Below are 27793 nucleotides of genomic sequence, written 5' to 3' on the forward strand. Positions count from 1 at the left end.
GTGAACTATCACTCATTAGACCGAATTAACGCTAGTTGTAATATGAAATTAATTGCCAAAAAATTAAAACCCATTGATCGGATTTTTAGGAATCTTTTTACAAGTGTAATTAAATGTCTGAGGAATTAAGTTAACGACCTCTTGAATCAACATTTAAATTTGAATTATGTACATGATCTGTTCGACAAGTTAGATCGCGGTTTGAACAAGGAAAAAAATGTAAACGTAATTTTATCAGTGCTGAAAGTAGACTAAATGTACTAGATCTATAGCCACACTACTGGTAACTAAAGAAGCCTAGATCTATAATTGCACCAGTAATGTCTCAATGCGCATATATGTTTGGATACACTATTACAGAGTCTACATACAGCTACACTGCCTGTATGTAAAAATGACCCGAAAACCCATTCAAGTTTCGATGAAGACTCAAAAGATCCCTAGGCGGGTCAAGTTGACACGAAGCCTGTGGTGACGTCATGCGATTGGATTTTTGTGGACTGGACATCACATTCGTCGGAATTGCCGTCCGCCTTCCTCCACCACCCCTTTTTTCACAGCGTATTTTCCTCTATATCGGTACTTCCTTGATATTGATACTTCTTCGATATAGGTACTTTCTGGTTTCGATACTTCAACGAAATGGGTACGTCCTTAATATTGGTAGGGGCCTACTTCCCTGATATCGGTACTTTCTGGTGTAGATACTTCAACGAAATTGGTACTTCCTTATTATCAGTACGTCCTTGATATTGGTACTTCCTTTATATCGCTATTTCCTTTATACGTCGATACCTCTTTGATATTCACACTTCCTTGATAACGATACTTCATAAATATCGGTACTTCCTTGAATGGAAGAAATTTCCTAAATTTTCTATGGCATGAGGTGATAACGTATAGAGATGGAGAGAGAAAGAGAGAGAGAGAGAGAGAGAGAGAGAGAGAGAGAAAGGCGTACATGAGTGGGTGTGACCTAGAGAGAATTTGAGGGAGGGCTAAGAGGGAGATGAGTCAGAGATGGTAAGAGTAGAGGGGTAAAGAGGGTAGACAGAAAGAAAGTGTGAGGGCGGATTAATTAAAATAATGTCAAACTTTAGGCTCCTTGAAATAGCCACCACCACCAAAGAAACAAGAAATATCATACTTTGTTAAACCTCATTAGATTAAAAATGTAACAAAATATTCGAGATGAAAGGACATTTTCTTGGAATGGATTCTTTTTTTCCGGATCCGTCTGATATCCATATTTCACCTTTATTTCACCTGAAATAAAATATCCATTAGGAAAATTCACTAGTGGTCAGTTTAGTCCACTCGCACTTATATCTATAAGAGTGTTTGTCGGTAAATGATATTGATGTAATAAAGAAGTTACACATAATTACTCTTGATACAGTGGCATGTTGGTGTGTTTGTGGAGTGGGGGTTGGGGAGGTGGGGTGGAACTAATTTGGTACTAATCTACTGAAGCCTTGCATTCTGCGACATTTGAGATATTGGAATTTCTTGAGTGTGATTTTTGTACCGGTCGCGACCATCCATAAAATGTTGAGAATTTCCGAGAGCAAATATACATAAGGCTTGTTGAGGGTTTTGTTGGCTACATTGGTTTAGTGATTGACATTTGGTTTATGGAAGCAAGGAGGTCATTCGGCTGAAAGAAAGAGGTCACTGCTTTAAAGGAAGATATGGATCGTGGGTTTAAGACACTAGATGTGGGGCATTTAGTCATCAGAGAGAGAGAGAGAGAGAGAGAAAGATGAGAGGGGGGGGGGAGATAGAGGGAGAGTGTAACACTTTTAGGGCATTATTTTATTGGTGGGAGTGGGTCGTTTGAGTGCAGTGGACAGAGTGTCATTATGTTATTGGAGGGAATGGGTCAAAGGGGTAGTGGTGTGAGGTAGTGGGTATTATGGTAACATGGAGGGTTGGATTGTTAGTTATACGAGGGAAGGGGTGGTAACTTAACATGAGGGTTTGGGTTCAGTTATGTGAGGGAGGGGTTTGTAAGGTTGAATGAGGGGTTTTGTTGTTCAATTGTAAGAGTGAGGGGGAGTATGGTAACATGGAGGGTTGGGTCGTTCAGTCATACGAGGGAAAGGGTGGTAACTTAACATGACTGGTTGGGTTCAGTTATAAACAACTGCTGCTTTGTGGTTTGTTATTGGTTGGACAAAGGCTATAGAAGCAAATCCAAAAAAGAAAAGCAGGCTGAAATCGGAGTCAACGGCCTCAATGGCGAACAACCAGTTGACACGTATACTTAATTGTGTTGGAGGGCATCCCTTCCAACACTAAAATTAAGAACGAAGAAGAAGATAAATGACGGGTTGGGTTCAGTTATATGAGAGAGGGATTAGTAAGGTAGAATCATGGGTTATTTGTTCAGTTATTCGAGCGAGGGGGTGGGACGGTGACATGAGTAGGTGGTTGTTCAATTATACAAAAAGGGGTTATAAGATACCGAGAGGGAGTGGGCAGTACGGTTCAATGAGGGGTTAAGATATTCAGTTAAAGGAGACAGTGGGTCAAGAAGTTCTATAATAAGGAAATATCGCAACTGAAAAAATTTTATTATACCAAAGAAAGAAGGTTATATGCAGTTGATGGTGATATGTTTTTCTCCTGTAACTACAACAAGAGTAAGATATGTTTTAGATAAGGTATGGTACTGTAAAACCACGTATTGTTTACATAACACAAAATTCTCTAATTCTACACTCTCGGAAACGGAATGTCGTATTTCTAAAAAAACCCAAGAGCAAAATTACGTTGCCCTAAAGTGAACTGCAAAGTGCAGTATTTATAAAACAAAATAATTGCCATCACTCTATTCCTGCTGATACTTTCCTCACCCCCCCCCCACCTCACCCCCACACACCTCCCACTCTTCCCCACACACCATTAGCACCACAGAACCATCTTTAAACTCCCACATCCGCTAGAATTACCCAGAAGTCAACGGCTCTTCCTGACCTAGTTCCAGGCGTCCTAATTTCTACAAATCTGAATTTGTCCACCAAAATGGCGTGCCAGAGTGGACCGGTCCAGGAATAAACGAACCCCCCCCCCTCCCCCCATCCCACTTGCTGTTCACCATAACGGTAAAGTACACAGAAATTGACTCGATTATTCAGTCAAGGAACATGTGGACTCATGAAAGAACCGTTTTATTTTTTTTATTTTTTTTTTTGTAAAATGTTTTATTGATAAACACTAATAACAGATAATAAATGAAAAACAAATTCAGTTATTGTGTTAACAATGGCTAAAATACTAACTTAAAATAAGCGAAGTAACATAGCATAATGTTTCATTAAATAATCTCAAAAGTAAAGATACTGTCTTAATGCGAATGGAGGCGAGCGAGTTGACGAGATTCCTTCCATAATGTTGTTGTCATGGAATAAAAACGTGTTTTTTTAGATTTAGACCGTAAAAAAAAATAAAAAATAAAAACTTAAGCCTAAAATTAATTTAGAAATTTTATATTCTTAGAATAAATGCTATAAAAGTTGCAAATCCAGAGAACTTGAAAATAGTTTGTTGAGTTTAAGGCTACATTTCTATTTATTTTCATCAAGCCTAAGTTATAACCGGATGTTTCACTTTCGTAAGACAAATATTGATTGGCTGTACAGTAACTTAGTGATCGATAACTATTTGTTTACAAAACTTTGCAGATCAAGTTTTTAAATGACAATGCAAATTTAAAACCCCATTACCTAGTTTTCTATTTTTAGCTTACAATGTGTACAATAAAATCTATGGCAGCCTATCCAATAGCAGGATGCCATGTTTATGTCGCCATTACACGTGGAAACCAAATTGTTTTTGCTTTTTTTTTAATTTTTATTTAGTTACCGAAAATATTATAAACATCAAATACATCCAATCTTTAGTAAAGTCCGAAAAAAACCAGACAGGCAGGATTTTATAACCATATTAATTGTAAATACGATGTGCATGATTTTTTAATGAATTTATACACCTCTCAAATACCTTTGAGACTTTTCTCGCTGGTGTCCATTATCAGACTATTACCTCACTATGATCGTACTGCGATGCCACTTAAACCCACCTTCCCACTAATTTAAGTTAAAAACGGTGCATATGTCCGTATTCATCACACTAAAATATATATACTGTTCAAGTTTAGACCAGCATTCAGAAATTTCGCTGTCTATATTTCTATCACACGCCGAACAGGGGAAATAATTTCAGCATGGGGAAATAATACTAGCAAGGGAAATAATCCGAGCACTAAAACTCTCTGAACAACCCCCATCTATATGTATATTTTATTATGATACGTAGTAAAAAAGACACTAACGCGGTTGTAGCACAACATAGAATGCCACAGTGTTGGTAGTACGGTGTTATTGATTATGTGGTCTCCGATAGACCTAAGGTTACGAACGCTTCCACTTTTATGTATTTTGTTTTTTAAACAAGGAAACACAAATTGAAATTTGAGCTAATTCGTTCCAATACTTGATAACACATAGAGTAATTTATTTTTTGTTTTGTATTTAATTATATTATTCATGTTTTCATATTTTATATATGTAGATAAAATATGTATAATATTTTTAATGCTTTGATTAAACATATGAAATGCGCATACTAGTGAAGTTTAATTTAATGTGTAAATTTCTTTTCCCTAGCTGTAAACGTATAACATAAAATGCTTTATATTTAATTTATTTTTTAATTTTGTTTTCAGCTGATTAAATGTAATTACCGTCACAAATCGGAATTTTAAAGACCATGGGCATGAGGCTTAGCATCAGCATTACTACAGTGATTATCATGGGTTAATTCTGCAAACTGTATCAACAGCATCAACAACCCAATCTGACTACAACATCACAACACATTCGCTAACAGTAATCTTGTTGTAGGAGTTACTATTGGATATAACCAGTTTGTTTTAAAACAATTTTGCCTGTGATATCTTTAAAGCAAAATATTTCGCAATAGTTTATATAAATGGTAGATGGATCGAAGTAAGTGTAGCGCTTCCTATATTTTCTGGGCACTAATGTAATAGTGACGTCCGTCAACCCATCTCGTCTTCTTCGACAGCAATCACATCATTTCTGATTGGATCTATTTTCAGCGTGATAACACCCACTTTTTAGATCTGATTTGACAACAACATCGCCCTAGCCTTCACCACCTAATGTGACGCCAAATGTTTTTAAACCTAATGTGGCAAGAACGACGTCCTTGCTTTCACCACCTACTGTGACAGTGTTAACACCAATTGTTGTAGATTGACTACAACCTCGCCTTCAAGATCTAAAGAGCTAAACCACCTACCTATTCCAAATCAAATGTGACACTATAAATTTTTGGATTTAAAGTAAAAGTGACAACACCCACCTTTTCATGGATATAATATAACAGTGATTAAACCTACTTATTTTTGGATCTAAAGTGACAACTATCACTTTCTTAAACGTCAACCCAACCCCCACAACTCCTTGTAAATATCAATACCCCTCATCTTAATTAAAACCCCAGCCGTTCGTCGTGTCAGCCCCACCACCCACCAGGCCGCTCGTCTCTCGCCCTAGTGACGCCACACCTCGCTTGGCACCAGCTCCGTGGGGCGACTCGTGGGTGTGGGAGGTGTGGGAGGGAGGGGGAAACATGGGGGAACTCGGCGCCATCGAGCCCCTGTCGGTGGGACTTCAGTACGAGCCGGGCGTTGGACTAGGCAACAGCTCCAGCTTCGACATGGCTTTCAGAGACATGATCAACGCCAACATCGACAATAGCGACAGCAACATGACCAACGCTACGGACATCATCGTCCCCATGTACATCACGGTGAGTCATTTCTTTTTTCTGATTTATACATAGTGTGCTTATATATGAGAGTAAATTATATTAATCACTTTACGACTATAGTCATGCGATCGGTATGTTCAGTTCACAAGAGTATTTTGCATTCAATTCATAAGGAAAAACAAATTACGAACAGTATATATATATATATATATATATATATATATATATATATATATATATATATATATATATATATATATATATATATATATATATATATATATATATATACCAATAATAAAGTACGCTTAACGAAAAGCAAAAGAAAAGGAATATTAGCGAATAGGCCTACATTTAAATGGACCTGACGCGTACAACAGCTGTGAAGACAATTTTGTTTTTCCTTTAAAATTGTTCATCAATCATTTGTACAGCATTAAAGAAAAACGATGTATTGAGGATTCCTAAGGGCATACATGGCTAGAAAAATAATTTCAAGCAATTGGGGAAAAAATGCTTTGGGTGATTATATAAGTAGCCTTTTATAAAAATGTAATTACATCGTTAGATGCGATAATATTCAACGATTTAAGTTTAACGAAACGTCAGATTGTTTTTCATTTCATTTTCTTTTAATAATCTTTAAAAAATACGGATGTAGTATTTTAATTACTAGAGTTAATCTCATTAGGTATTCGGCTTTTAAAAGGGGTTTGTCCAGCCTATTTTTATTTACTCTCTCGATTGGTGTCACTCAAAAAAAGAATTGGACCTAGATTTAGACACACACGTGCACACACACATACACATGCCCACACATACACACACAAGTACACACACATGTACACACACAGACAATTACACACACACTCACACTCACTCACACATACATACTTGCAATCTCACTTAGACTATGTCGCATTTTATATTCCTGAATTGTCTGAAGCACTCACTTTCACTTTTACAGATGCACGCATACACACAAGCACACACACACACACACACACACTCACACACATTTACACACACACTGCCACTCTCGATTAGAATAGGTCGCGATTAAATTGAATCGTGTTTTGAACATATGTATATAGTGTCACACACACACACACACACGCACAGACACACACACACTCACACACGCCAACACGCATACACGCACACACATAAACGAACACACACACACAAACTCTAACTTTGACTATGTCGCATTTTAATTCCAAAATCGACTTTCTAATAAATATTGTCTGATACACTCACTTTAACTTTAGCACACACACACACACACACACACATACATACTTACGCACACCCGTGCACACACACACATACACACACACGCACTCACACACACTCCGTTATTCTCTTTCACTTTCACTCCCTCACCCTCCCGATCAATTGATGAGCCCAAACGAAGCGCGGTCGCCCGTAACATAATTAGTGTTCGCTGTACGCTCATCGAGTTATCGATGAGTATCGATGATAAACTTCACGACCCGGCTTCGATTAGTGTTCATTACCCGAATGATAGTGTTATGAGGGGCGGGTTAACGGACCGGATAAATATTTATCTAGAGCTAGTTATTCAAATCTATTCCTAGGTCTTTTTTTCTCATATCATATTAAAGAATACATCGTAAATCGAAACAAATAATTTGTAAACGTTTACATAATATTTTAGTGAAATGCTTGAAATAAGTCGATAGTTATAAGATGGGTTGTTTAACAGATCGGATAAATATTTATCTAGAGCTATTGGTTCAAATGTATTCCAAGGTCTTTTTTATTATATCATATAAAAAACATTATTGTAACTTGAAAAAAATATATCTGTAAACGCTTACATACTATTTTAGTAAACTGCTTAAAATTAAGTCAATTGCATGCCCTGAGTCCACCTAAGTGACGTAGTTACAAGATTCTGTGGGTTAGATCTACTACTTTGCACTGTACATATCGGGACAATGGTGAAATATTTTAACCAACTTCTTCAAATCATTATTAAAATTTCAATGGATTGTGTCCAGAATTGTAATGATTTAACAACAGCCTTTATAAACAACTGTTAAGTGTGTAGTATTGTCTATTAATTCGTAATGTTGATTCGTGTAGACTTCTTAACTTTTAAAAAACACTCTTTAACACTAAATCTGGGTGTATCTTTTGCGCATGATTACCTACCTAGACTTTGGTTCCCGAACTTTCGTTAGGTCTATCCGGAGTCGATTCAGCTCTAATGGGTACCTGACAGTGAAGGAATATAAAATCGGATGGGTATAGTTACAGCAATTGGTTACTCTACATTTACCCAGTAGGTCCGATGATGAATTTAATCTTGGCTTTTAATGTTTTTAAAGTGTTTTTTTTTTTTAGTTTTTATAAGTATCCCCCCCCCCCTCCAGCATGTCCCCTACCTCACCCTCTTTAGCAAAAAAAGAAAAATATAATTATATAGACAATATATACTCTTACCTGTGTCCGTACTCCCCACCCCCCGATATTTTCAAGTTGCCCCCCCCCCTCCCTCCCCCCAACATCGGGGGAGAAAAATATCTTAAAGAAATACTGTTTGCCTTTGAGATAAAAACCAAACTCTGCCATCGTCTAATCGCATCATGAAAATCCACACAAGCCGCCTACTGCAGTCTCCTTGACCTTTGCCTTCAACAAGAATTAACATCAGTCCTAGTCAGAAGGACAATGTCCTTAATTGGATTTGTCCTTCCTGGACGAATTGGTATAACGCACAAGCTCATGTCATTTCATTTGTCTGGACACACGACAAGACAATCGTATGATTTTTCTCACTAAAGGGAAATAATGCATTATTAATATTTCGAAATCAAGTTTTACTAAACGGAAAGAAAAAGATTTCTTATAACAAAACTATTTCTTACTAAATAGAAACAAATATAATAATATAATTACATGATATATTTGTATTAAAAGAAATAATGCATACTTATATTATTTTTAAAAAAAATCTTCTTACTAAAAGTAACTCAAAACAATATTAATCTTTATTTGTTTAATATATACATATGCTGAAGAGCAGCTTCAAGCACTAGCTCATGTCCATTTAATTTTTCTCTAGTTCTACGTTTTACTAAAGTCATTAATCATGGCTTCCCAAATATCGAAACATTAAAAGTTTGGTTCATATGGAATTTTTAAAGCTGATTTGTACGAATTTTTTACTCGTGACCTTGAGAAAGTGTGTAGAGGTTCGTGTACTGAAATTATCATTCTTGCAACTCGTACACACAATGTAAATGGGTGTAGAATCAGAGAGCTGACATCTGTTGTGCAGAAGAGATTTGGATTTCCAGAGGGCACAATAGAGTTGTATACAGAGAACGTTGCTACCCGTGGTCTTTGCGCAATAGCTCAGTGTGAATCCCTCAGATATAAATTGATTGGTGGTTTAGCTTTAAGAAGGTTGTGTTAAGGTGTACTGCGATTTATCATGGAGTCTGGAGCTGTGAAGTAGTTGTATCTGGGAAACTGTCAGAGAGCCAAATCTATGAAGTTTAATGATGGACCCACAGTTTATCATGGAATCTGTAGCTGTGAAGTAGTTGTATCTGGGAAACTGTAAAAGACCCTAAACTATGAAAGTTTACTGAAGGACCCACAGTTTATCATGTAATCTGTAGCTGTGAAGTAGTTGTATCTGGGAAACTGTAAAAGACCCTAAACTATGAAAGTTTACTGAAGGACCCACAGTTTATCATGGAGTCTGTAGCTGTAAAGTAGTTGTATCTGGGAAACTATCAGAGAACCAACTCCATGAGGTTTACTGATGGACCCAAAGTTTATCATGGAGTCTGTAGCTGTGAAGTAGTTGTATCTGGGAAACTGTAAAAGAGCCTAATCTATGAAGTTTACTGATGGACCCACAGTGGTGAGAAACTGAATGATTATATTGACACGGCTGTCGGTACGTGCTGCTCAGACATGGTTTCTTTGGGTATCAAAGTTAAAAATTATGTTGCCATGGGACCCAAGTGGCGCAATCGGACCACGTGGTCCACTTCCTGATCATGTTAGCATTGTAGAGGTTAAAGAAGAGACTGCGCCTGCATCCCCCTACAGTGAACCAAAAGCAGGCGAGGCTATAAATTTTCCTCCTGTTTTATGCCATTGGGGCCGTAACTTAAAAGTGAATGTGCAAAAAAGAACTAAGCAAATATGACTGTTACAAAAGAAACAAAAAAAATATATTAAAAAAAATATTTCACTTTTCGTGTTTAGATTCGGATTGTTGAATCCTTCGCATACACGCGTACACGCCTCACAGTTTAAAAACACACTGCTCTTGTGAAGGAAATAGGGATCTATGTTATAGGCGGTGGGGGTCAGGGGGGGGGGGGGTCATTCAATATACTTAGATCGTCTGGGTATTAAATGGCAGTTCCAGACACGTACAGGGACCCTCTGTCTCGGGGTCAGATTTGTATGGGTTGTGTGCCCCTTTTTTTCTTCACTTCACCCACCATCTCACAGATTGGACCACCGTCCCCGCCCCCCTTTTGTATTTTAAAGTGTAGGGTATTAATGTGTGGAGGCAAACATGAAATCCGGGATTTCTCGTTAAAGTGTAGGGTATTAATGTGTTGAGGCGAACATAATTTCCCGTTTAGCAAAGCGTGGAAACTTTTAAAAAATGAACACAACCGATATGCATAGGGTATAAAAATAAATAAATAGAAATCGTTGTTTAAACAAAATGTAGTCGTCCAAATAAATACTGAACAATTACAATATTATTACATCTGGAATACAGCCTTTATTACTTTCCCTTCGAGCTGGGTGGACTCCAGTAGATTCTACTGGCTCGAACCCGGATTTAAACTCGAGACTTCCTGGTTAGTAGTCCAGCGCTCTACCGCAAGGCCACGCCTCCTCATCGTTTAACTGAAGCCAACGTAGAACCCTCTATGGTCCTAATAAAAACAGAGCATTGAGCATTGAGAGTGATTGACAACTTATGAGTTGAACGGATATAGTCATAAGTCTTACAGAAACAAAGCATTCAATTCAAAATGTAAACTTGTTGTTTTTTTTACAATACGTGAAACATTTCAAATGTCATACATCTCAACATCTATCTCTTCTTCGTATCGAAGAGGATTTCATCCAACACCATTAAGTTGTACGTGCCAGCATAATATGGGCCGCATGGTCCATTGACTTCTACTTTAGCCTGCTTTTCTTTTTGGATTCGCTTCCATCGCGTTTGTCAACCCAAGAACAAACTACAAGACAGCAGTTTTTATTTTTATTTTTTGGAGTACTCACCGACATAAAACTTGAATATCTCTCACCATCTAAAGATTGTATAATAATTACTTGTCAATTAACTAATTAAGATTGTATACTAATTACTTTTTAATTAGCTAATCTGCACTATATGTGTCATTTCATTCAAAAAATTGTACTTATTTTCTCTTGCCGGAAGTGCAATGTATGTCCCACAATGCAACAGCGTGGAAATTGCTTTAAATTTTACATATATGCCATTCGCGCGAACCCCAGGAAACAAATCCAATAGAGGTCAAAGGTTGAATAGGAAGACATCGGACAGGAAATGAAATCCAGAAACGGAAGTGCTTATCTGGCAACAAAACCAAGAGAAACGGAAGTGCTTATCTGGCTGTGGAATTGAAACCAATTCAGGGTGAAAGAGTAATTTGCTCTTATCTACGTAAACCGATGTGACGAAAATGGCAGAGGGGGGGGGGGTCAAAAGTAGCCTGATTTGGCAGGCAAAAATGGCTGGGGGTGGCAAAAGTAGCCTGATTTGGCAGGCAAAAATGGCTGGGGGTGGCAAAAGTAGCCTGATTTGGCAGGCAAAAATGGCTGGGGGTGGCAAAAGTAGCCTGATTTGGCAGGCAAAAATAGCTGGGGGTGGCAAAAGTAGCCTGATTTGGCAGGCAAAAATGGCTGGGGGGGGTGGCAAAAATAGCCTGATTTAGCAGGCAAAAATGGCTGGGGGTGGCAAAAGTAGCCTGATTTAGAAGGCAAAAATGGCTGGGGGTGGCAAAAATAGCCTGATTTAGAAGGCAAAAATGGCTGGGGGTGGCAAAAGTAGCCTGATTTAGCAGGCAAAAATGGCTGGGGGTGGCAAAAATAGCCTGATTTAGCAGGCAAAAATGGCTGGGGGGTGGCAAAAGTAGCCTGATTTAGCAGGCAAAAATGGCTGGGGGGTGGCAAAAGTAGCCTGATTTAGCAGGCAAAAATGGCTGGGGGTGGCAAAAGTAACCTGATTTAGCAGGCAAAAATGCAGCAACGAATGGTATACACTGACCGAAAAAAAGGGAGCTGAAACTGGCTAGATATACTGAGTACCCGTTACAGCCTTAAATTTAGCCTAAAATAGCAGCTTAAAATGTGTCCTAAAAATATGGCCTTAAATAGCGGCTTGAAGTATAGCCTAAAATAGCGACTCAAATTGTAGCGCTCAAAAATGCTCACCAAAAAAGCAAGGTTTACTATAGTCCCAAATCTCTGGAACTAAATGTGGCTTAAAATAGTGGTACAAAATGAAGCGTCATATTACTGTCTGATTAGTTTCAAAAAGCTTACAGGCTTTTGCGAATGTATCTTACAATAACGCTGCGATATATAGCCTGATATTGCTAAAACTATAGCCTGAATTGCTACAAATGTAGCCTGACATTGCTACAAATGTAGCTTGACATTGCTACAAATGTAGCTTGACATTGCTACAAATGTAGCCTGACATTGCTACAAATATAGCCTGAAATTACAACAAATGTAGCCTGACATTGCTACAAATGTAGCCTGACATTGCTACAAATGTAGCTTGACAGTGCTACCAATGTAGCTTGTCATTGCTACAAATGTAGCCCTAAATAGCGTGAATATCGCCCGCCCAACTAAACGTGAGTAGTGATGTCACGTAAGAGCGTGCCGACACGTGTAAGGCAATAATTTACATTGAGGAACGTCCGACCCGTAAATTTCTATCTATTATAGGATTGGGGAACGTGGGGTTGTGTGTGGGTGTGTGTGTACTAGGGTGAGTAATCTCAGAGTGTGGGGTGTGGATATGGCGTTTGGTGTGCGTATGTAAATTTGGGTGAGGTTGTCAATATTAGGTAGCGTGGTGTGGAGTTATATGTGTAAGATGGCGGAGGAAGATTGGTGTGGGTGTGGTTGTGTGGGACGTGTGATGTGAGATTGCTGAGTGAGGGCTTGTAACATTGGGTTTGGTATGTCTCAGAATGTATGTGTAATAGGCTGGAATGGGAAGCGTGGACATGGTCTGGTTTATATTCGAGAATACAGTATGGAGAAAGGGGGCATGAAATCTAATATTGAGTGCATAGTGGTAAGGTAAAAAATGTGAATTAGTATGAGCATGCATATATATATATATATATATATATATATATATATATATATATATATATATATATATACATATATATTTTTTATTTATATATATATATATATATATATATATATATACATAAATCATAAAAATATAAATAGACTACTTATGTATAAAAATGTATATATATATATATATATATATATATATATATATATATATATATATATATATATATATATATAACGATAATTGTATGTCTGTACGTACACCAACATAATCTATCCTATGACAGGTCTGGGTGATATTCGCCAACATCCTCGTGTTCCTGGTCGGTGTTCTGGGCAACCTGCTGGTCATCATAGTGGTGCTGTGTGTCCGTGAGATGAAGACCGCCACCAACCTGTGCCTCATGAACCTCTCCGTGGCTGATCTGTTGGTGCTCATCATCTGCCAGCCGTCCTCGCTGTTGGAGTTCTTCTACGAGGAGATCTGGCTCATCGGCAACGTCATGTGTGAGTATGTGTGATGTGTATGTGTGATGTGTGAGTATGTGTGATGTGTAAGTATGTGTGATGTGTGAGTATGTGTGATGTGTGAGTATGTGTGATGTGTATGTGTGATGTGTGCTTATGTGTGATGTGTATGTGTGATGTGTGAGTATGTGTGATGTGTGAGTATGTGTGATGTGTGAGTATGTGTGATGTGTGAGTATGTGTGTTGTGTGAGTATGTGTGATGTGTGAGTATGGATCATGCTACTGTCTCAATAGAGCCTGATATGTTCGAGTATAATCATCATTATTATCATCATCATTATCTTCAAAACGCCTTTTTATTTCACGAAGCTTCAGCAAATGCTGATCAGCCATTTTATCATGATTCATGATCCGGGCTAGAAAATCCGGCTTTTTGGAACGTTAAATCACTCCTCTAAATCTCTTTCTCCACTCATATTCTTTCTTTCTTTTGGACTCCCTCAGTGCCAATATAGATCTTATACTATGTAACCTGAACTTTATATCTGAGTAGCTCTACAAGATATTATCATAGCCTCCGCAAATTCTTATAAGAATATTACGCACTGTATCATCATAATTATATTAAGAACTCGGAAGCATAATTATAGATATAAATTTTTCGACTCTATGAGACATGGAGGATTAGGGTTGAGTATAATATATATATATTTTTTAGAGGAAATGATCATTATCTAAACGTTAGTCAAAGATTATGTTAGCTCTATCGGTAACTCAACAGCGTTGTACTATGATATGGAGCAATGTCCATTGACATTTTTCATACACATTGCCTCGCTAGAAGAAAGTGGTGAATACATCTATTAATATGAGACAAGAATTCAACTACTACTTTGATATGGACCTTCGGGTCTTAAGAGAAACTGCCTTTTATTACTTGCAATGTAGATATGAATACGTTTTTTTCTATCCGAACGCTGCTGTGAACAACGTTTAACTTGAGAACCACACACGAACGAAAACGACTGAAAATCAAAGTTATAATATAAAATTATTAAGATCTGGAGATTTATTTTCAAGACTTTAAAACCAGTAGTTACAGGAGCGATGACTTTAGGCGTTGAAGAGATAGAGTTTTCTGTTTACTGGCTCAACAATCGCTCGACTGATAACGTAATTGCTGACATTTATTTCAGACACGTCTAACTTAAACACGCAGCTCCTAAAAATATGTCACAACATCATCAAAACAGATCATAGTTTTCGGTCTAGACAGATAAGATAGACCCATTTGTTCCAGTTATAAAATATAGTACCATGTTTTTTCTAGGCATCAAAACAAATCAAACAATTTAGTCTAGACCTATAGAATAGAACTATCAAAACAAATCACACAATTTGTTCTAGTTGTGGGGTCGGCGTAGTCGAGTCGGTAAAGCTAATAGTTGCTAAATCGAAAAGTCTCGAGTTCGAACCCTCGGGCAGATAAGGCTTGAAACCTGAGGATAGCAACTCTTCTAGGAGAGACAATTCCAAAATCAAACAACTGCTGCCTTATAGTTCTTGGTTGTTCTTGGTTGGACAAAGGCTACCCAAAACGAAAACCAGACTGAAATCAATCGGACACAACGGCCTAAAGGCGCAAAACCAGTTGACACGTATACTTAATTGTGTTGGAGGGAAACCCGTCCAACACTAAAACTAAGAACGAAGAAGAAGAAATATAGTACCGTGTTTTTCTGTTTTTTCTAAACAAAGGAAGCAGTTTATTGAAGACAGATATCAAACTAAATGTCATCACATGTAGACTAAGTGCTGGCAGTGTTTCAATTAAACCAGTGACCCTTAGTCGACCAGCTTGACTCTTAACGTTTTCATATAAGTATTTCTCTCCTTTAAATTAACAATATCAAATTAAAATATTGCGTTTTACATTAATATCCAGTTTAAGTTATTAAACTCTGTTCACTGGACTCAATCCGAAAATGTTCTTACCCTCATCTTTACTCTCTCATACGATGATTTTATTTAGAGAAAAATGTAGGAAAAATGTAATTTAGGTAGCTTTAACCAGCTTTCAAGTTCACTGTCCCATGGGGTAAACCGTGGGTGAACTCAGATTTCATGTCTTTCTTACGTCTTGACATTATTTATACACGACACCCACCCCCATCCGTTTTATGTGTGAATGCCATATAGCAACACCAAAAAAAACACTATCGTTTATTGAATTATGGGCATATATCCTTATTGTCCGATTTTAAAAATCACAACTCATAACAGATATGTAATAACAAGTCGACACCCTAGCCTCACGGAAAACAGAATAAGCAACCGACACCGTAGCCCCACTTTACCTGCTATGAAGCAATAAGAAAAACTAGATGACAGAGCGATGACGTGAGAACGTCTCTTATTGCTGGGCTTTATTTAAATTTATTTTCCAAATACATTCTCTCCCCCTGCAGATCTGTATCTCACGCATGGATAACTCGTCTTGCGGTTTCCTTCGCTAAATCCATCAATATTTTATTCTTTTAATTTTATCCCTATCATTCTCAAGTCCCTCAGACCACCACCCCACCCCCATCCATCCTACAGAGCCAGAACAGAATCAGCAGACGATGAAATTGGTCCGCGGGACTGATCTGATAAGTCATGACAGTAATCCACACAACTCAATAGTCGTAATTCACTGTTACGGTCAGCAGCAGTCCATCAGGCTTGCAACTCTATTAATAGATTTGGCCAATCACATTTAGATCGATTGCGATTAAGTGACTCAAAATATCCATATAAACCTATATGCACCATTGAATCACTCATATACATAAACATATATGTATATATATATATATAGAGAGAGATGTATGTGTATGTATGTGTGCGCGTGCGTGTGTTTTCAATACATCACTTAAATAATATATTTTCGGTAATATCCAGATCAATAATGCTTGGAAGAGTTGTTACAGTTATGTTTCTGATTGTTGTACAGCAGTAACTAAGGTACACAACAATATGACAAAAGCATAAACGTGCTGTAAACACAAACGTTTAAAAGATTCATGTAGCTGTTGCTGTGTTGCTTCGTGTTGATACAGTTTTCGTCGTAAAAAGACGGCGATTATTAATTTTAGGTTACGAAAAAAAATCAAAGTTACACAATAAATGAATGATATTCATGATTCTATATGATTTTTGTTATACATATATTTAAAGAATCCTCCGCTACCTAGAAAATAAACCAACCAATATCCCTGACCTAAAAATACACAACATCTCAATCCCCTGTATAAACCTCTTGACTATTACCATCAATTGCTAGCATAATCTTACAGACAAAATGTCTGGGGAATCACAGAGTAAATGTCCAGCATCAATGGGATACCTTATTTATTCATGCATCGGTCAAGCACAACTTCCGCCTCGCTGACCACAAGGTCATAGCACCATGATAATAAAAAAAATCCAACAATATTTTCCAGGGGATGTTTCGGTAATTCCCTATTATTTACAATCATCGGGATTTCCCTCTCAAGAGAATCGTGTTTATCTAATGGCGCCGTTAAGGCTCGTTTATTAATTCAGACACGGATTATGGGTAAACCTTGGTTTTCTTGGGCCGCGGATTCGTGCAGTAATGTATCAGGGGATATTGACAGGGTTGTAGTGCATATGCTCTGTATGAGTTATCTCCCATCTTTAAACGATTCATGAGAAAACTGGCCAGTAAAAAATTATGGTTGAGTTATGGACGCCTCTGTTTTTATGGGAAAACCTTGATTCTATTTGTTTCGCGTAATTAGACATGAAACGTCTTTCTTAAGTTATGCAATCGTTCAAACTGTCTCTCCACAACAGCTGTTAATGCTATTTAAATTGTGTTTTAAAATTCTGTAGACAGGTCTTTACGTTTTTTTTTGTTTCAATTACATTAAGGTAATCACTGATTGTTTTTGTTTAATTATATGGTATAAAACATTAATTAAATTCCGTGTTATGATTAGAGCCTATGGCGTCTCTAGGACCTTGTAAAACTGGGTGCGGTAACTGAGATTGTTAAGCACCACCCCATTTCCCTCCTCCCCCCCCCAAACACACATACACACGATATAAACAACAATATTGCATTTTACATTATAGCTTGGTGCCAACCTTTACCTCTGCTATTTCATTATTTTTACTGGATAAAACATTGTTTTTGTAATATGTTTTACGATTTTTAAAATTCGGTGTAACCCCACAAAACGCTGTTTCAACTACCGCATTCGCCCTGTCACGCTACTGGTTAGGGCTAAGACTCTTAGCATCAATAATTACTTTTAAAAAAATAAGCATCAAAAAACGGTCTGCCGTCAATGTATCAAAAAACATAATTCTCATCAAAGCAAACGGCCATTTCCGTCGAGTTAGCCCGAATCTGATTGGGACATTAGCGTCGTCTATCATCATTACCCAGACGTGGTTTGGTTTCTGGAGATGTGGGGGTGGAGGGGGGGGGGGCAACTTTATGTCACCTGTGGTCAGTTAAGTCTAGAAGCTTTAGACAGGGACCGTTACAGATTCCATTTAGACCCTCTCTCTCTCTCCCCCCCTCTCCCTCTCTGTATATATATATATATATATATATATATATATATATATATATATATATATATATATATATATATATATATAATTATATATATATATATATATATATATATATATATATATATATATATATATATATATATATATATAATGGTACTTTAAAACATCTAGGCATCGTAATATGTCTGTGAGTTTCCTTACCCCATCTTGCTCATATAGTCATACGATTCAAATATGTGTCAATAAATACCTTCAAGCATAATGCTGAACACACCGTAGTTCTACGTCACATAAACAAACATTTTCATTAATTAATGTTCACTTTTCGAACTTGACGGTCCAGTTCAAGTCGAGTTCAATTGTCTCTGTGCCCTCGGCATATGAAGGGATAGTGTGGTCAGCACTATGCCCATCTGCCTTTCCCTAAGGTGAGTTAGGTATCCATCAAAACCTGGGTGACGATCTACTGACTAAACCCGGATTCGAACTTAAGACTTTCGGGTTAGTAGTCTAGTGCTCACCGCTTTACCTTGCCATCCCTATACATTTTTATTGCCAGGTAGAAAAAGAATGTGAAAAATTCAAAAAAGTTGAACTGTATTACACTAAACTTTCCGAATCAATCACTTAGAGATTGTTTCCTGTGATTACACGTGATAAGAGACGACGTACAACTCAGGGAGCCATAAACATTTGGGAGAGAGGCTATACGATCGTTATCACGTGATGAGCAAAATGGAGTTTTCTCGGCATGACCGACCGAGATGGAAAGGCCCGCCTCCTTTGTGCGAGATTTACGTTATGAATTCCTTAACCCCGGGGATATGAGTGCAATCCCTTTGGACTTGTCCTTATTTTAACCTTAAAAGGATTAAAGAAAACTAAAGATCCCCTTTTAGAACTATAGATCCAAAGGTTAAATTCCTGATGAAGAAGGGTTCATTTATTGACCTCAGCATAGGAAGGGATGGTGTGGTCACCACTATGCCCAGCCGCATTTACTTTCCCGAAGTGAACAGGTGTACATGAGACCTGGATGGACGTAAGGACGTTCTGTATACCCGTGTCCTGATCGAGATTCGAACTCGTAAACCTCTGAGGTTGAAATTATACTTTACTTTTACGGAATACTTTCTAAACATATTTTTACTTACCTCCGTAAGGCTTTCTATCAAGGTCACTAATGTATCATTTATGATGTGCCAAGGAATAATTGTTAAGTAACGATATTATGCATACAGCATTGTGCATATAATAAATGTAGCTGTATTGGCCTGTAATGCAATAAATAATCCACTTCGATCGCTCTCATAAGAATTGGAATGATATACGCTATTATATGATGGATAATGGAACGCGTTTTACGAGTACCCTATATTGTTTTATCATTTCTAATAATAGCTAAATAACATGTCATATGGCTTGTCGTTTTATAAGTTTAAATGCTAACGTATGTGTGTTTGTAACGAATATGTGAACTGACACAAGGATAATGAACAGTCAGAACAGGCACTCAGATACTATCGACATTTTAATCAAGTCTTACAATTTAAGTGCCTTTATAGTGTAGCGATATATCTGACGTCTCTGTTTTAGGTGGGGGTGGTTGGTCCTTAGCGGTTTAACTTTGAGTACAAATTTTATGTTTATATTTTCGTCATCATCACGTAGACGAGTAGCTTGCTGTTAAAATGTTTATAAACAGAAACCAACAGAAAAAAAATTCTAGTATTTCTCACATTGGCGCTGAAACTGTCGAGCTCAACTGACAAAGTAAAAAAAAAGTTGTTTTTTTTTGTGTGTTTTTGTTTTTGTTTTTCAATTATTTTTTTTTGCTCATTTTTTTTTAACCGCATGAAGCTCAAACCAGAAAAAAAAGTTCCAATTCAGGCGATATTCCAAATGAATTACTCTGTTGAATAATTTTAATAAAAGCATTTTTTAAAATTATTTTATTACAAAAGTATAGCGATTCTTTTTGCAGAAAAAAATGCGTTTACTTTTAATAATTCATTTCTATCTAATTAAAAATTGGAAAACGTCTACTATCCAAATTTGCGTTCTTCTGCTTATTCGTGCAGCACTCTGTTCTCCTTTATACAAGTACTAGTGTTTCACATGACAAAATATTTTATAACACGTGTGATGTTTTCCTCTTGGAGCTAATTGTCTTACACCTTGCATTCAAGATATGGTAGACTTTTGTACTGGCCTGCATTACAAAATATGTTATTTTTCTTGCAAAAAATTACAAAACATGTTATTTTTCTTGCAAAAAATTACAAAACATGTTATTTTTCTCGCGTAATAGATTTTAACTCGGATTTCATGCAGCTGTTGCACAATTTTATAAAATGTCACACAACTACAAAACAATTTTTTAGATATTCCCAACGTTTGCTAACTTCTCTCTTTCTTTTTGACATTATATAGAAGATATATTTTGTATGAAGTTCTTTTTGGAAGTTTTAAATTGTCAGATCGTGCTCAGCTATATTCCACAGACAATATCTTAGACACGGCTTGATAATATAAATTTGTTTCATCCTCTATTGTTTTTTGTCGCGGTTTTTTGTTTATATCTGGAAACATCGTCTTTTAAGACTGTCGCAAGCCACCACACCCCACTTCTTCCCCAATAATCAACACGTCTGCCGTTTTATCATGTAACGTTACGCAATCATGCGAATGCCTGCTTTAATGCTATAACAACAATGAATGTTTTTTTTCCGTACATTCAAATATTGATACCTCTTCCACAGATACATGTTGCAAACAAGATACAATATAATTCTGTTTTTTTTTGTGTTGCTTTTTTTTGGGATGTTTTGGAAGCTGTAGATAATAAAAACATAACAGTAAAAATGGCTTTCGTATTTTGTATCTCGCTGCTAATTGATACTTGCATTATTTAAAGCATACACATTCACGAGATCATAAATAATGTATTTATATTTATTATTATAGATTTAGTATAACAATTACTCAAAAGTGTGTCGCAATAACCGCTTTTATCTCTATAAATAACACGATGCTGTTGTTATTTCAGTTTATGTTCGCTGTCAGTGTTATTGTATTATTTTTGTTATTTTAGCAATATAGTATAAAGTCAGTGGTTCCCTTTAGTTGATGAAGATAGAGCAATGTCATTGATTAGCAAATCTCGCGTTAAAATTTTATAGAAATTATTTTAACCTTTCCCCCAACTACATGCAAACAAAAGTTAGGCTACTATTGATATGATGCACGGTACGAATGGTAACGGTATCCGACTTTTAAAAGGAATATGGACTGTGACATTAAAAAAATAATAATTCAAATGTAATTTAAAGAATTGTCTCCCCGTTTTGTCATTCAATCGGAGATTATCTCCCTTTTCTATGAGGAAGTCAGAAGAAGGTTGATTTCATGATCCAAAAGAGATCCGATTAAAAATGAAGGGATGATCAATTTTGTTTTTAATGCAATACATTAACTTTTAAATTCGGAAATTTGTTTAAGCGAAAGAATATACACATTATTATTAGTCTTCTCTTTTTTTTTAAAGAATTAATGAAAGCTTATCAGTAAATCTTAATAAACGTGATGTTTTCACATAATTGGTATTTAATGCGATTCGTTGAAAAGATTAGCCTGTCATATTTGTCAATCCAACTTTGAGGTAAAAAAATATTCGTGCGCTATCATTCTCCATGTAGGATTTTTTTTTTATCTGTCAATTGAGATTCTGGTAAAAATCGGTTCGTGAGACTGCCCTGCATGGCAAGTCTCGTATGCCAAGTTGACCAGAAGCCTCTACAGCTCTTAACACTTGTCTGGGTCATTCTGACTTACCCATCATCAAATTTAAAGGGGGGATCTATTGCGGCCACTTCATTAGGAAATAGCTTTGTATTACAAGTCGCGAATGCGTTGTTATGTTTTAAATCCCATGTTTACATCACGAGAATTCTATTTATGTCAACTTATATTAAGCTTTTATGACGGTAATTCAATATGCATTCTATGAGTTTTACGATGCTCTACTTCCTCTGTTTAAGTTTAAATTATGTTATTTTTTTTCCTGACGAAAACGAGATGAATATTTCATGAAGTGGCCAATTTGTAGGAGACGTCACACTTTCCGCACTATCTGCAATACAGGATGATACAGTTTACAACCTCGAGTTCAGAGCTAAACGAGGCTGAAACTTTTAAAAATATATTAGGATATATATTTTTTTCTACCGGATCGTTTTTTTTTTATTATTACTTGCACAAAGGTTCCAACATTAATGTTTGAGACTCATACAAGTTTATTTAAAAATATTTTGTTTTTATTGAATTTAGAATATTGCTTTCTAATTCGGATTATATTGTTTTCTAGACATTATTTACTTACAAGTTTTGAACGCTTTTACCAAGATCTTACATAAATTCGACTAGGATTGTACTAGTATTGTACCCGTCTCCCTCACTCGCCCACACACACTCATTCACATACTCACAGACGCACGTGATAATGCTAGCTGAGAACCACTCAACCGTCTAAACCGTTAATCTTTCTTTCAAACTGCTGTAAATCATGTAGAAATACAATCATTCAGGTGTATCACTTGCACTAGAAATGCCTTCTCATTATTTGAAAACTTCCAATTTAAATTGTATTACTTTTGTTTTGAAAAAAATGTGGTATTTTTATCTCAAATATTTATTTTGCGTTTGTTTTTTTTACATCGATTTCTTTGATTGATGCATTGATGCCATGTTCTGCTAATGGACCATTAGGTTTGGTGTCATCAGGTTCGGTTACTTAGAGTAACCACGCCCTTCCCGCCTGTGTATTAGCCTTTAATGTGAATCTACTTAGCTTAGCATTTTATCAATTTAGCAGGATGAAATGTCGTTTTATGTGATTTTTATTAATTTTTTAATTTTTCAATTTTGGTGTCACCTTCTAAATGATGTCACCCGGTGCCTAATGTCCCCCGCCCCCTAATTTACCCACCTTGTGAATAATAAATGTTACTCCTGCAATTAAACGTAATTAAATTAATTAAACCTAAGCACAAAAATTTCACTTCAAAAGATGTGACATGGATAGAAATGAAACCGTTAGGTCACCCGGTTACCGTCAGTTCTTATCCCCACATCCCCACATACCCACACCAAAATCTAACTGCAAAAACCACACAAAATCTAAACTGCAAAAATCACACCTAAACCACAAACTGCGAAAACAACACTAAAAACAACAAACTGCGAAAACAACACTAAAAACCACAAACTGCGAAAACCCCACCAAAAACCACAAAGTGCGAAAACTACACCAAAATCCACAAACCGCGAAATCACACCAAAACCACAAACTGCGAAAAGTATACCGAATCCCCTAGATAGAGAAAAAAATGTAACTAACATCTAGCCGTCCACTCCAAAATCTGCTTTCTACAAACACGATTCCTAAACTTAACAGAACTCTATAAAAACTATCCCCACACAAACCATTTGTATTGAGCTCAGCTGTACAAAATGCACAACGGGGAAAAACGAACTGCCCAATGACAAATTAAATGCTACCGTCAGCTAATATAAAACCGATTAACTTTCCTTTGATGTTTGTATGAATACCAACCTCTAACAACAGAGACGTTACAGTATTTTGTTATTACTTTGTTGTGTGAACAATTGAAGTTATACTTTATTTGTAATAAGAAAAAAAAGTCCGGTTGCTCTTCTTTTTTTTGTTGAAAAAAATAAAACACTAGTATTTTATTTATTTTTTAAAATGATCACGAACAATCTCTCAGTTTTGTAAGAGAACCCACTGGTTCTCATCAACCCACCCACCGATCAGTCCCCCACCAGTGGCGTAGCCAAGCTTGTCTCAAGGGAGGGGTTCCAATTTTTACCCGGGGAAAAACTTTCGATTTGCACCTCCCCCTCAGACTTTTGATTTGCACCCCCCCCCCTTCAAACTTTCGATTTGTACCCCCCCCCCTCAAACTTTCGATTTGCACCCCCCTCATACTTTATATATATACCGAGGGATCTATTGGGGGGGGGTGTGACCCCCCCCCCCTGACCCCCCCCTGCCTACGCCACTGGTCCCCACCAACCCAAATCCCCCCCCCCCCACCCGAGTCTGAGATAATTTTGTCCATTTTTTGTTGTCTTGTGCTGCTTGAGGTAATCTTTTAGAGAGCAGAAATTAATTGGCTCTAGGCATGCTAAAATTCTCCTGTAAAACGTTCGCCAGTGGGAGAATTACCCTCCTGGCGAATGACGCTCTTGGCGAATTATGCTCCTGGCTCGTATATTTTCCGTAAGACGTGAGTGAATACATAGTGCTGACCCCTGATACCCCAGGGGTCAAAGAAATGGCGTCAATGCCAAATATTGTCAGAAAACGCTGCAAAGTTGCATCTCAACATAAACAAGAATAGGGGTAAAAAAAGGGGAGTTAAGTGAAGAGAAATTAAAAAGGGAAGTTAATGCAGGTTTTATAGAGGGGGGAAAAAGTGATAAAGCAATAAGAAGATATTGCTTTTAGGGAGATTCTAATTTATATCTTTAGAGAGATATAACGGAGTTGAGGGGGGGAGTGTAAATACAACAACGATTTCCAAAAAGAAGTACACTTACTTTTATTTAATCTTATCATAACGCTAACAAGCTGAATTGAAAGTCTCAACTAATATTTCAAGTCTTTTAAATTTTACTTCACTCTAATGACATTTTTTTTCCGGTAAATAATTAGCTGATTCACTTGCTATTTCACATATCGGTGAATAAAAAATATTGTGTTATCTATTGTCAACTGTGGTAACATTTACAAGTATCCACACATATTAAGGTGAGACAAAGCATATTGCAAAACATCTGTTAAAATTATACAAATTCCATCCAAAACGAAGCAAATTCATCTTAATCAATACTCACGCTAAATGCATAATAATTTGATTCATTTCTTTGTGGTTTTTATTTCCTTAATGTCACACCAATAACAGCTGCAACGAAAAGAGAAAATTATTGTTTTTTATTTATCTTATATTTAAAATGTGTCCTGTCAGGTATTCCCGATGCGCTTAAAATATCTTCTGGGATTTCCCAAAACTTAACGTTGATCTTATTCTCAAATTTAGCCACGTTTTGACAACTCCCAAGGGCGCTGACGTCACTGAGAGAATAGCCGGAGCTAGCAAATGATTCTTTAATGGGATAAGGAAAGAAAATTTCGTGTTTATCGGTAGAGACAATAATTTGTTAATTATATTAAGCTGTCTTGTATGTGCCTCTACATATATGCCTTGTACGTGCGTTCGTCTGTCTAGAATCACTCTCAGCTCATCACTCCCTAAGAAAACCCTACACCAGGGGTCTCCAAACTTTTCAGCCCGAGGGCCGAATTAACTATCAAATATAAGTTCGGGGGTCAGAGTTTCTTCCAGGCATCTCTTCGGGGTGGCGGAGTCCCCCTCCCCCGCTTCAACGAAATATTTCATTTATATATGAAAAAGTCTGAAAGAAACACAGTCGGGGACTTGAGGTTCAAATCGTTCTTTACTTACTTAATTCTTGAAAATGTTCGTATGTTGTTCCGAACTTTTAAGGTACTTTGATGCAACAGTTTTAATATTAGAAAAGTCTTCCTTGGGCAAATGTTTATGAAACCCACCCGCCCTTATATGAACGTCTTTAAGGAGTTCATTTGCTGGGCAACTAGCCACATTTGCTTCAATGGTATTTGCACCCAATGCTACATTTACAATTTGTTTTGAATTTTTCCTCAGCAACTTCCAACATTTTGCTTCCGTGGACAAAAAGATTTCCGGGGGCCGGATGAGAGGATCTCGCGGGCCGCATTCGGCCCGCGGGCCGTAGTTTGCAGACCCCTGCGCCTTACACCATTGTGTTGCTCAATAATATGCGGTGGAATCAATAAAAATCAAATAGCTTTACAGCAAAGCACTCTCTTAGATTGGTGACGCCGATGTTACGGCGATTTCTGCCACAATAGTCTCGCTTATCTGTTAGCCCTAAAAGTACTTCTTTAGTGTAGGAAAATGTATTAAATGATGTTGATTCCCTGGGTACTTTTTTAATATAGGCGAATGAATATATGAACAGTGTTTGTACTTTTAAAACCCAATGTTATACTTGACTATTTTTGTTATTAAAAGGCGTAGCTACCTCAAATAGAAGTTCATTTATTATTTTTATTTTTATTCAGAGACATTGATTTTGGAGATGAAAAGCAAAAGAATTTTTAAAAAAATAATAAAACCGATTTATTTTTTAAATATTGTTTTTAAAATATAAGTTCTGCTACTTCGACTTTCTTTACTTAAATTATTTTTACATAATTTATGCTCTATATTTTGATCTCATGACAGCAATTTTCATGATTGTCAATAACACACCATTACAGTAACCATAGTAACATTCTAGACGATTTCAAACTAATACGGTCACTAACATCAATGCTCATGGCTATCCCAGTACGATTTGCATCTATTCTCACAATCTTAACATTACAATTTCACTGCAGTGCTACTAAGTTAAATAATTTCTTAATCATTCTTGATTTGTATTTTAAATCCAGATATATTCACACCATTACCGATCAGTGGAAACTCTTGTCATGTTAGCCTCCTGATGTTTCTATAGCAACCACATAGCACTCATATAGATGAGGACTGTAGTGTCAAGGCATGATATTCTCTCTCTCACCCAGTCCCGACGAGTAACTAATCCCCCGGGGATCACTACCCACCAGACCGTCCCCCGGGGATCACTACCCACCAGACCGTCCCCCGGGGATCACTACCCACCAGACCGTCCCCCAGACCGCCATCCACTGTCCAGCGCTGAAAATGATTTTCAGCTCTGAAGATCTCCAACACAAAAGTCTCAGCCTTGATCGGGTTTTAATTGATTTTTCTTTGTCGCCGCCATTTTGTCCAAAACTTTCCTAAGGGCTTAATGCTGATCTGCGGCTGGGCCTACACCAGCGAAGACGCTCAAAGAGCAGAAGTTAATCGCCACGTACTTCCCCAAAAAAAAAAAAAAAATCATTAACCAAATATCTGCTAAATTGTGCATTTCCGTTTTGCCGGAACATTTTTAAAAAAAATGCAATTTCAAAGCTAATGGATTCGGGTTGTTTTTAATGACAAAAATATGGAAGAGGAAATTATTTTAATGTTTTTTTCCGTCCTTCTGAATTAGGTGACGATTATCATTTTTGCGACCTCTTAAAAATGATAAGTGATGGTATGTTAATGATTTTAGTTGGGGGGGGGGGGGGGAAATTAGAGGAGGGTGGAGGGGGAGGGGGCTCAAAGTTCATATTATCTATTGGCACAAGGGTAGTTGTTTTGGATTAATTTGTTAGGTCTGGAGATGTTTGGAATTAATATATATATATATATATATATATATATATATATATATATATATATATATATATATATATATATATATATATATATATATATATATATATATATATATATATATATATATATATATATATATATATATATATATATATATATAATTCTATTTAACAGAATAAG

General features: G+C 36.7%; 1 protein-coding gene across 1 annotated transcript in view; it reads left to right on the forward strand.

Annotated features, from left to right (window-relative positions):
- The first annotated feature begins 5684 nt into the window (after positions 1-5684).
- Positions 5685-27793, forward strand: part of LOC131955534 (QRFP-like peptide receptor) — a 44058-nt gene continuing 21949 nt past the window's right edge. Inside the window, exons 1-2 of the mRNA XM_059319692.1 lie at positions 5685-5841; positions 13458-13677. Of these exons, the coding sequence (XP_059175675.1) occupies positions 5749-5841; positions 13458-13677 (313 nt within the window). The 5' untranslated portion in view covers positions 5685-5748. The remainder of the gene's footprint in view (positions 5842-13457; positions 13678-27793) is intronic.

This window comes from Physella acuta, unplaced genomic scaffold, assembly GCF_028476545.2.
Source record: "Physella acuta isolate Inbredline_101_S28 unplaced genomic scaffold, ASM2847654v3 ptg001075l, whole genome shotgun sequence".
NCBI lineage: Eukaryota > Metazoa > Mollusca > Gastropoda > Physidae > Physella > Physella acuta.